This window comes from Tupaia chinensis, unplaced genomic scaffold (genome assembly GCF_000334495.1).
Source record: "Tupaia chinensis unplaced genomic scaffold, TupChi_1.0 Scaffold000007_1, whole genome shotgun sequence".
Classification (NCBI taxonomy): Eukaryota; Metazoa; Chordata; class Mammalia; order Scandentia; family Tupaiidae; genus Tupaia; species Tupaia belangeri.
This window is the reverse complement of record NW_006159436.1, coordinates 213,198-225,671: the sequence shown is the minus strand read 5'-3', so window position 1 is coordinate 225,671 and position 12,474 is coordinate 213,198. Positions and strand designations below refer to the sequence as shown.

General features: G+C 44.1%; 1 protein-coding gene across 1 annotated transcript in view; it reads right to left on the bottom strand.

Annotated features, from left to right (window-relative positions):
* The window catches only part of HABP4 (hyaluronan binding protein 4), a gene marked incomplete at its 5' end in the record, with an annotated part of 44,783 nt that overhangs the window by 1,777 nt on the left and 30,532 nt on the right, over positions 1–12,474 (bottom strand). The window contains 2 exons of the mRNA XM_006139857.2: positions 409–594; positions 7,135–7,306. Coding sequence (XP_006139919.1) covers positions 409–594; positions 7,135–7,306 — 358 coding nt within the window. The remainder of the gene's footprint in view (positions 1–408; positions 595–7,134; positions 7,307–12,474) is intronic.

Below are 12,474 nucleotides of genomic sequence, written 5' to 3'. Positions count from 1 at the left end.
CCTGCGGAGGGTGGGAGAGGGGCCGTCACAAAGGCCCTGATGCCCCAGGGAAGGCTCCGCCTGCCCTGAAGCATCGCCTGGGCACAGGGTGTCCTCAGTAGCCACCACCAGACAGTGTGACTCGATCCCAGGCCTGGGTACCTGGCCTGATGCAGGAATCCTGTGGTTCTGGGGTGTGTTCGTGGGGAACAGTGGGGCTCCCTGCAGATCCCGGAAGCCGGGGCTGCACAAAGTCTGTGTGTGACTTACGTCCGTGAGCCTGTGTCACCGTGCCAGATGCCCCAACACCAGGCCCACGCCAGCCAGTGGGCGATGCGACTGCAAGGCTTGGTGACCATCAATGTGGCCGCGGCGGCCCCGTCCTGTCCCTCCCCTCAGCAGACCCCCTCGTGCAGCCCAGACACCTACCACCACTTCTGCTCGGGGCCCGTAGTGCTCCGCCCGTCTGATCCGCCCCCGGCCTCCCCGAGGGCCACCTCTGGCTCCGCGCCCGGGACGAGGGAGGTTACCAAAGTTGATTTCTAGCTGGGACGTGATGTCATTGGCGGCCTTTCGGAACACATGGGCATCGTCCTCACAGTCATCCTTTACCATCTGAAATACAGCCATAGTCACACACGTGTCCTCACACCCTCACGGGCCGGACGAGAGCCCTTGGGCCTGGGCAGCCGGGCTGGGCAAAGGCAGAGGCAGGGCTGCTCTGGTCCCAACACAGGTGAGGCCGGGCCGGGCCACCCCCACATGCTCCCATGGTACTGTCCCCGTCCCATCCGATCCCAACACCTCTGCATCCACCGACATGATTTCTCTCAGCTCGGCAGGGTAAAATGGAAGATGGTACATGACTAACAGCAAGCAACACAACTGTTTTACATCTAAGTGTATTTGGCTGAAATAAAAATGCTTCGACTTCTGCCTACTTTCTCCTTTATTTGTTCCAAAGTGCTCCTTTGATACATAAGGGAATATCACCTTCCTAAAATAGGACTTGATGGAGAAATTCCTTTCCACGTGGGTGCTGACTGCACAGATACCATGCGTTAATAAAACTGGGGTAATTTACCATGGACAACTTTCACTCGGAACATTTGTAACACGAGTGTGGTTTTTCTGAGGGCTGCTACCAATGCTGCATAAAGAAATCAAATCCGGCTGCTTTTCAAGAAAACTATATTAAAGTTCTCTTGAGAAATTACATTTTAAGAGGCCTCGCTCTCTCTCTCTCTCTAAATGTGTGTGTGTGTATATATATATATATATATATACACACACACATACACACATACTTCATTTTTTTTTGCCATAGAGTATGTGTGCTCACCAGAGAGAGACAGAGAGAGCAGGGGTAGGGAGTGAGAAATTGTCCCCTGGGGGCTGGCCACACCACAGTCCCTTCTCCTCCACTTTCGGCCTGGGATTTTGGGCACACCCACATGGGTGCTGGTGCCAGGACTTCCACCACGAATTACCAAAACGAGTTGGCCCAATCCCTGCTGGTCTGAGTCTGTGCTGCTGTAACGGGTAATTTATAATCAACAGAAATGTGTTGTCTCACAGTTCTGGAGGCTGTGAAGTCCAGTATTTAGGTGCAGCATCTGCTGGGGCCTTCATGCTGCATCATCTCATGGCAGAAGTCAGGAAGGCGAAGAAGGCCAGAGGGAGGAAGGGGACGTTTACCCCCATTTTTAGTTTATCAAATGCAGAAAGGGGGACACTCTGCCAAGGTTCCACTGTGCCAGAATCCTACTCTTAGCCTTCCAGCCATCCAGAGTCACAGGCGTACCCAGCAAGTGTGGGTCAGCCTGGTGTCCGAATCCTGGGCCTTCCCATGTGGTAATGGTACCATGTGGTGGTGCCTTATCACCTTTACCACAATGGCAGGATCTTACCCTTTTTTTTTTTTTGAGAGATTTTCACTGTAGGGCACGTGCACTCGCCAGACAGACAGAGAGAGACATAGAGACAGAAAGCGAGAAATCACCCCTCAGGGGGGATGGTCACGCCGCAATCCCTTCTCCTCCATTCTCCTCTCGGGATCTTGGGCACGCACGCACACGCGCCCGGCGTGAGTTTTAAGCCACCAGGTCCAGGACATGAATCGCGGTCGACTACGTGGGAGTCCAACGACATAGTCATTACGCTAACTGCTGGTTCCCAGGATCTTACCCTTTTGTAACGGCATCAATCCCACCACCCATGAGGGGAGAGCTGCCACAGCCCAATCACCCGTTGTTTGTGCTATTGTTTTTTCTTTTAAAATAATTTGTCTATTTAATTTGGGGGCCAGCAGATGGCACAGCAGTTATGTCACTGGACTCCCACATGGCTGACCATGGTTCAAGTCCCAGATCTGGTGGCTTAAAAAATCACACTGGATACATGTGTGTGCATGCCCAAAATCCTTGGAAGAGGATGGAGGAGAAGGGACTGTGGTGAGGCTATCCCCCTGGGGGAGTGATTTCTCATTTGCCCTCTCAGTCTCTCTCTCCCTAGTGAGTGCATTCACCCTAAGGCAAAAACCTCTAGAAATGAAAAAATTAAATTTGTTATGACTATTTTTAATTTGCTATAGGACACATGCACTCGCCAGAGAGAAAGAGAGAGAGAGAAGGAGGAGAGAGAGAGAAAGTGAAAAAGCAGGCTGTCAGGTCTAGGATTTGAACCATGGAGTTGGCCATGTTGGGATTCCAGTTCCTAACCACCATGCCATCTGCTGGCTCCTGTACTACCTTTTAATACTGTTACAATATCAGTATTCAATATGAGGGTCAGCAGGTAGCGTGGAGGTTAAGGTGCTGAATCCCACATAGCCAGCTTCACAGTTCAAGTCCTGGGCCCAGTGGCTTGAGAATCACACTGGGTGCGTGTGCATGCATTCCCAAAAATCCCAAGAGGAGGGTGGAAGAGAGGGAACTGTGGCATTGCTTATCCCCCGGAGGGGTAATTTCTCCCTTTTCCTCTCTCTGTCTCTGGTCTCTCTGGTGAATGCATGTGACCTATGGCAAAAACCTGGAAAAAAAAGAGAAAACTATATTAAATAAATCTCATTGGAGTCTACAATTTGTCTCCAACTCATAAGAATGGATAAAACAAAACAAAACAAACTCACTTTAAGTAAAATGTAGGCCTACAGAGAAGAAATCATGCCAGTGATCTTGGATGAGAAATTCCAAGTGCCCTAACGTGAAACACTCCTCCACCCTGTCCAGGAAGTGAAATACAATTTTCCTGAGTACATCCACCCCTTTGAGCCACTAGGTTCATTACATGCTCTAGGTTTTTGGTGTTTGTTTGTTTGAGGTTTTTGCCATACAGCATGTGCACTAACCAGAGAAAGGCAGAGAGAGGGAAAGTGAGAAATCAGCCCCCAGAGGGCATGGCCACGCCGCAATCCCTTCTCCACTCTACTCCTGGGATTTTGAGCAGGCATGTACGCGCATGTGCCCAGTGTTTTTTCAAGCTGCTGGGCCAGGACTTGAACTGCAGTGGGCCATGTGGGAGTCCAGAGGCTTAGCCGCCAAGCCACAAGCTGGCCCCAGACCCCAGGTTTAACCCTGGAGGCTTTGAAGTGTCAGACTGAACCAGAGCAGAGGCTTAGGTGGATAGACTCCAGATGTTAAGACGGTGAAAGACTGAACGGGGAGCACTGCACCTGGGTGGGAAAGATGCACACCCAAGAACGGGAGGAGGAAGAGTAAGCTACTGCTGTGTCAGGGGACGACTGTAGGAGCTGGGGAGGGGCTGCCAGGTTTGCTGCTGGGCCATCCTGGGGGCCACCGCCCGCTTCCTGCCCCGGGGCCGGAAGGCGTGCAGGGCCGTGGGTGGAGGAATGGACACAGTCAGGCCTGGGCTCCACCCCAGCGCTGCCTGGCCCTGGCCAGTGCTCTGACAGCCCAGCTGGTTTCCTGGGGTTGGTGCCACATCTGAGCTTTGCAACAAGCCTCCCCTGACAAGGTGTATGACACCAGTGCTTCTGTCTCTTAGGGGGCCTGGGACGAAAACGAGTGACTTCAAGATTGGCTTGTGTTGCTTTCAGGACAATTTCTGGCTAAAATCTTCAGTGCCTTAAGATTAACAAGGACACAGATGTGTGTTTTACTGAGACCAGCCTGATGACTCAGCCAACCCAGTTGTTTCAGATATTCCAGGGGACCCCGAAAGCCAGGATGAATGTGATGTGGACTAAGGAAGGGCAGCTTCTATTTTTACCTAACGTGTCAGCTGCACAGCTCACATCCTGACAGCACGTTTGTTTTAGACAAAGCTTTATTTACAATGCCCACAACGAAAGAGAACACGAAAGTGGGCAGGTGAAGAACCAACCCAGTGGGAGCCAGCGCGTGGCATGGTGGTTAAAGGGCTAGACTCCTGCATGGCTGACTGCGGTCCATGTCCTGTACCTGGCAGCTTACTTCCTCACCTTCCTTTTCTCTCTCTGTGTTTCTCTGGGGAGTGTATGTGACCTGTAGCAGATTTAGGGGAGGGAAAAAAAGAAGAAAGAAAATTAAATAAATGAGTAATGTTTTAAAAAAAGGAACCAACTCAGCTAGCTAATGGATTTCCATGAATCTCACAGAGATTTAGAGATTTACGAGAGAATGAAAAAGACTCTGGCCTCCTGTGTGTACAAAAAGCCATCCTAGTAGAAGTTTCTGTAGGGCCTCTAGAGCTAGACTGACCGCACCAGGAGAGTGGGAAGGGAGCCTGCATCATCAAGGAATACTCTCTAAGGACAATATTCAAAGACTATAACTGCCCATAGCACGGCAGGTAAACCCCGGGCATAGGGAACTGGATTCCACATGGATGACAGTGGTTCAGATTCTAGCTGCAGGGGCCAGCATGTGGTGTGCTGGTTAAGGCACTGGACTCCTCATGGCCGAGCACAGTTCAAGTCCTGGACCTGGTGGCTTGCTTTCTCACTTTCCCTCTGCTCTCTGTCTCTGTGTCTTTCTGGTGAATGCACATGCCCAATAGCAAATTAAAATAATAATAATAACAAAATTAAATAAATAGCTCTTTTAAAAAAAAATTCTAGCCCAGTAGTTTGAAAAATGTCCTAAGTGCGTGTGAGTGCATGCCCAAAATTGAGATGGGATGGAGATGTGGCAGGGAAGGGACTGCAGTGGGGACACATTCCTTCAGGGGTGCTTCCTCTCTTTCTTTCTGGTAAGCACATGTGCCCTCTGGCAGTTTAAAAATAAAAGACTACAACGAATCAAAGTATAAATGGAAACACAGACAAATTATATAGAGTATACAATTCCTGAGCTTTGACTGAAAGTCAAGGAATAATACCCAGCAGGAAGGAAGGGTTTGCTCATTGCCATCAACACGCAAAGACTCATATCAATCTGTGATTCAATGATACAAATTCTATCATTAGAAGGCCTCAGTAAAGACCAGCAGGTGGTGTAATGGCTATGTCACTGGACTCCCACATAGTCAGCGGTGGTTTGAGTCCCGGACCTGGCGGCTTAAACTCATATGGGGCACTTATACGTGCATGCCCAGAAGCCCAAGAGGAGGAGGAGGAGAAGGAGGAGAAGGGATTGTGGCATGGCCATTCCTCTGGCGGGTGATTCCTCGCTTTCAGTCTCTCTTATCAGGTGAGTGTACATGCCCTATAGCAAAAATCTCTCTCTCTAAAAAAAAAAAAAAGAGCGGGACGAGCAGTTAGCATAATGGCTGTCACTGGACTCCCATGTAGTTGACTGCGGTTCGAGTTCTGGACCTGGTGGCTTAAACTCACGCCGGGTGCGTGTGTGTGCGTGCCCAAGATCCCGAGAGGAGAATGGAGAAGGTATTGCAGCGTGGCCATCCCCACCAGGGGGTGATTTCTCGCATTCTGTCTCTCTGTCTCTCTCTGGCGCGCCCTGTAGCAAATCCCTCCCCACCAAAAAAAGAAGGTCTCCGTGTACCCCCATGTTCAGTAACAAGTGGAATGTGATTAAATGAGCCAGTGGTCATCTTGTCAGTAAATGTTTGTAGATACTGTCCCTGAAACTGCTCCCTTCAAGACTGTGAGCAAGGCTCAGAGCCATACCTGTGGCTTGGCTGGCTGAGCAGCAGTGTCCCTTTTCACTGCCAGGCAGTTCGGGCAGGTCAGCAGAGGGAGCAAAGCTCTGAAGTAACATGAGAAAGGCATCAGAGAGAACACAACCTCTATTATTCTAAATGGTATGCTCTTATCAAGAATTAGAGCTAAGGGCCAGCAAGTGGCATGGAAGCTGAGGTGCTGGATCCCACATGGCCAAGTGCACAGTTGGAGTCCCAGACCTGGCGGCTTGAAAATCTTGCCAGGTGTGTATGCAGGTGTAACTGAAATCCCAGGAGGAGAATGAAGGAGAAGGGGTTGCAATGTAGCCATCCCCCTGGGGAATGATTTCTCCCATTCACTCTCTTTCTCTCTCTGGTGAGTGCACGTCCCCTATTGTAAAAACCTAAAGAAAAAGATAAAGAAACAAAGAAAGAAGAAAGAAAGAAAGAATTAGAACTGAAAGTAGTAAGAGTAGTTAGCTTTAGAAATAGCATCATAGGGGCTAAGAGGTGGCATGATGGTGAAGGCATTGGATTTCCACATGGCTGACTGTGGCTTGGGTCCCGGACCTGGCAACCTGCTTTCACGCTTTCCCTCCCTCTCTCTGTGGAGTACAGGTACCCTGTGGTCAATTAAAAAAAAAAGTAATAATAAATAAAATTAAATAAATAATTCTTTTAAAAAATGAAATAGCATTGTATTGGAAAGACTCATTTAAGAGACAATAAAATACAATTAACACACAGTGTACAGTCTCAGAACAGCTCTAGGGTGAGCAGAAAATATAGTCACTCTAACTGCTTTGCACTGAAATGTCAATCCATCAAGTTTTAATGCCTTTTAAGCTCTTTTTAAAATTCATTTTTATTATAATTTCTAATTTACATATTGTTGTATTCAATTCCTTTCTTCAATGAACAGTAAAAAGAGAGTAAAATGAGGCATGCATCATCTCTCATCACGCTTATCTAGAAAGGAGAATGCCAACTTCTACTGTTCCACTTTGAAATTAGAAGCAGTCAGGTCCATTTCACTTAGAATAAGGTAAAAGTAAAGATTACCTGTAGGTGCAAAATACAAAATGCAATGCTTACATCATCTCTATATTTTGACTTGTGAATCACCACTGCTTTGGAAGGGACAGTGGACTCTGGTTTCCGGATGTTAAACTCAGGCTTTGGTCTGGTCTGTTCTTGGAGATTTTTCCACTCATCCAAGGTCATCTCTTGGACTTGTGTTTCTTCTTCTACCTCCAGCTCAGGAACTCTACAAAGATGTATAATCATAAGGAGTAATTTTTGATGGGAATGAAATGTATACTTTAGCAAGGAAAAAGTTATAGCCATTAGTTTAACATACTCATGTGGTACTGCATCTCAAATGCAAATAAGGTGAGAAAATCTTTTATTTTCATCATTTTACGCTATCATTGCCAAATAAAGATACTTCCTGTCTGTATTCTAAGCAGTCTTTGAAAAATGGGAAGCGCCATCCTGATGACTTTAGCATTATTAAACCTCACCACTGGCACTCCCTTCTAGATGGTATTACACACAAAATGAGATCACTGGAGAAGAAAATGGGAGAAGCTACTGAAACAAAATATAGGAAATCCTGAACAGAAGATTTAAAACAGTAGGTCACAAAGAAATACTTCCATAAACATCTTCTTTAGGTTAATGACTTTTTATAAAGAAACAGAAGACAGACAATATACACTGAGAGAACCGAATTCAGAGTCCAGAGATAGATCCTCACATTAACCATCAATTGATTTTTTTCAACCAGGGTGCCAAAGACAATTCAAAAGAGAAAGAAAAGTCTTTTCAGCAATTGGTATTGGGACAACTGGATATTCCACAATCAAAAGAATGAACTTGGACCCCTACCTCACACCATAAATGTAAGAGCTAAAAGTATAAAACTCTTGAGTAGAAGACATAGGCATAAACCTTCATGACCTTGGTTGAACCAACAGTTTCTTTCATTTGACATCAAAACCACAAGCAACAGGAGAAAAACTATATAAGCTAGATATCATCAAAATTAAAATCTTTGTGTTGCAAAGGACAGCAAAATATGAAAAGACAAGCCTGCAGAATGATAGAAAATATTCACAAATCAAGTATCTGATAAAGGACTTATAGCTAGATTCTTTTATGTATTCTGTGTACAAGTTCCCTTTAACTGGACAAATAACCAACAAAAAATAGAAATACAAATAGATAATTTTCCAAATAAGATACACAACCAACCAATAAGATGTGCAACATCGTCAGCAGTCAGAGAAATCCATGCTAAAACCACAATGAGTTATACCACTCCACACCTATTGGGATGGCTAGAATAAAAAGATCATCTAAAAGTGTTGGCAAGGACGTAGAGAAACTGGAACCCACATACACTGCTGGTGGGAATGTAAAGTGGTGTGTCCACTTTGGAAACCAATCTGGCAATTCCTCAACAATTTAAACCAAGTTAGCTCATGACCCAACAATTTCACTCCTGGGTATATGCTCAAGAGAAATGAAACATGTCCACACGAAAACTTGTACATGCATGTTCACAGCAGCACTATTCATAATAGCCAAAAGGTGAAAAGAATCTAAACATCCATCGATTGATAAAAGATAAAAAGTTGATTAAAAAAACCAAAATATGGCATATTTCTTGGAATATTAAATATTTGGCAATTTAAAAGATACAAAGTACTTGTACATGTTATGACATGAACAAACCTTGAAAATGTGATGCTAAATGAAATAAGTCAGAAATAAAACCTGTGTGATTTGACTTATATGGAATATTCAGGAGAGGCAAATGCATAGAGATGCAAAGCAGATGAGTAGCACCAAGGGGCTGGGGGAGGAGAGATGGGAGCCACTGCTTAATGCTAAGTGGTTTCCTTTCGGGGTGATGAACATACGCTAGAACTAGTTTAGATGAGGTTCTGAGAATAGGCGAATTCAAAAAACAAGGTAGAACAGAGGTTACCAGAGGCTGAGGGCAGATGGTAATACAGAGTGAGAGGGGCCAGCAGGTGGCATGGTGGTTAAAGGCACTGGATTCCCACATGGTCGACATGGTTCAAGTCTTGGACCTGGTAGCTTGAAAAATCATACTAGATGTGTGTGCACGTGTGTCCAAAATCCCAAGAGGAGAGTGGAGGAAAAGGGACTGTGGCATGGCCATCCTCCCTGGGTGGGCGGTGATTTCTTACTTTCTGCCTGTCTGCATCTCTCTCCAGAGAGCACACCAGATGACAAAAATCTAAAAACAGAAAACAGTGTTTAGTGGGTACAGAGCTTCTGTCTGTGTTGATGGAAAAGCTCTAGAGATGGACAGTGGTGATGGTTACACACAAAGTGGATACGATTTATACCACTAAACTGTAGCCCTCGTCCTTTTCCATCAACACCTCTGCTCTGCACGGTTTCAGTTACCTGCAGCCAACCAGGGTCCAAAATAGGTGAGTACAGTACAATAAGATATTTAGAGAGAGAGACACATTCACATAACTGATGTCTCTCTTACTCTGTCCCTCTCTGGTCAAATTTAAATAATAACTACATAAATAAGTGGGTAAATAAAATTAAATAATTCTTTTTAAAAATTAGTAAAATATTCTAAACCACTGAACTTTATATTTCCACTGGAAACATTGTAGCTCAACAGACTTGTTTAAAAGAAAAACAACAGTAGAGAAATGTGGGGAGGGAATAAAATCTATACCTGCACTGAAGGAGTGATGTAATTTAAAGTTCTAGAAATATACAGGTTAATGCTGTGAAAAATACAAGCAGAATTAGGAAACAAGCTTAATCACAGAGCATTCAAATCAACACATCTGCAGTGACTTTACAAAATGACAAGCAGGGGGACCAGCAGGGGGCGTAGTGATTAAGGTGCTAGACATTCCCACATGGCTGATCACGGTTCGAGTACTGGACCTGGCAGCTTGCTTTCTCACTCTTTCTCTCTCTCTGTCTCTCTCTGGCCAAATTAAAATAAATGAATTACTAAATAAAATTAAATGAGTAATTATATATTTTTTTTAAAAATGACAAGCAGGCCCAGCCTGTGGCATGGTGGTTAAGGAAACTGGATCCTACATGGCCAATTGTGTGATGTGAATCCCAGATCTGGGGACTTGAAGAACACACCAGCCATGCATGCATGTGTACCTAAAATCCAGGAAAGAGGGAAAAACAGAGAAGGAACTGCTGTGTAATAATTCTCCAAGGGGAATGCTTTCTCCCTCTTCACTTCCCTCTGTCTCTTTGGCAAGTACACACATCCTTTGGCAAATTAAAAAAAGGAAAAAAAAAAATGGAAACAAACAGATGGTAGCAAAAACCATCGAAGCAGTGGTTGCTTCTGAAGAAGCGTGAAGGGACTTTCTGCAGTGACTGCTAATACTGTATATACTACGGGGGTCTGGGTTCCACAGACATATGCATTTGCCAAAATAGTGAATATAATTACCATTTGTACAGTTCATAAAATAGAAATGATACATTGAGGCTGTATTTAATAGTATGCGTAGTAAACTAGGTAGGGGATCACAGGCAGAAATCCAGTTTACTCTGAAAGGTGCCATGACACCAGCAGGTGACATGGTGGCTTAGTTGCTGGATCCCACATAGCCAAGTCCACTCCACAGTTCTAGTCCTAGACCCGATGGCTTGAAAAACACACAGGGCCTGTGCGCAAATATGCTCCAAATCCTGAGAGGAGAATGAGGGAAAAGGGATTGTGGCATGGTCAGCCCAACTGGGAGGTGATTTCTCACTTTCCCTCTCTCCTTGTCACTTTCTGTCTCTCTATAGTGAGTGCACACACCCTATAGCAAAAACCTTAAAAAAAAAAAAAAAAAAAAAAGAGGAAGATGGAGTGATGATAGATATATGATAAACAAATCTGTTCAGATATAAATGGTAGAGTTTAGGGAGGAGATGGGTATAGCTAGTCACTGTAAAATTCTTTAAACTTTGCTGTGTTTGAAAATTTTTTTACTAAATGTTGAAAAAATTAATATAAAAAATGTCAAACATATTGAAAAAAATGAAAAGATATTAAGAAAAGACTGTGTGACAGCAAAATACAGGAGATAACCCAAGCCTATCTAGAGTGTAATCTGGTGGAAAAATTATGGTATATGTATGTGTCCATTTTCCAACTCTGTCCACCGAAATGCCAGAGAAACTACTGCTGTTTCTTCTAACAGCAGTAGATCTTTATTAAAGTTGCTTTACTAAAGAAGGTATTTAGATAGTAAATGACCAGCATCATTTGTCATTAAAGAAATGCATATTAAAACCACAATGATGGGCCAGCAGGTGGCTTGGTGACTAAAGGCACTGGACTCCCACATGGCCGACCGTGATTCGAGTCCCAGACCTGGCAGCTTGCTTTCTCACTTTTTCTCACTTTCCCTCTCCCTCTCTGATCAAACTGGAAAATAATAATAAATAAAGCTAAAATTTAAAAATTCTTTTAATAAAAAACCACAATGAGATATGTAACTACTATAATGATTACAAATTGTGAAAACGGACCATATCAATTAAGAGCAAGGATGTAGAACTAAACTCTCATTTACTACTGGGGAAATAAGAAGGGAAAACCACTTTGGAAGAGTTTGGCAGTTTCTCACAAAGCTAAATAGATACCTACTATACAGCCTAACCACTCCTAGGTACTTACCCAGAAGAAATAAAAATACACACCCACAGAAAGACCTGCATTCAAAAATGCTCCTAGTAGCTTTACGGCAAAAACGAGAAACAACCCAAGTGGCCACCTGCTAAACAGATAAACACAAACTGTGGATACCACTCAGTAATAAAAAGTAAAAGAAATAAACTACTGATATACACAGCAGTATGGATAAATCTCGTATGTTCAGTGGAAGAACATAAACAGACAAAAAGAGTGCAAGCTGTATGATCCCATTGATATAAAATCATAGCAACTGCAGACTAATCTGTCATGACAAAGGAGCTCGCTGGCTGCCTGGCGGCAAGGGCGTTACAAAGGGACACGGGAAACATGTTGGGGTGATAGGCGGGCTCATTATTTTGGTTCTGGTGATGGTTTTACAAGTGTACATGTATGTCAAAGCTTGTAAAATGGTACACACTAAATATGTGCTATTTATTGGAGGTGAATTATATCTCAATAAAGCTGTTTTACAGAGACAGAAACATAACTGGTTGAGAAATATACTTGAATAGCAAGTCAAGCCAGTAAGTCATTTTTAAAAAAGTATTGAGACAATCAGAGTAGTTTATTAGATATAACACTCTGAAATGTTTATGAATGATAAACGATATTCTGGGGAAGGAGGGAGTTGGTAGAGATAGGCATGAAATAAGAATGGCCATGATTCGGTAACAGTTGAAACTAAACAATTTACTTAGAGGTTCCCTACA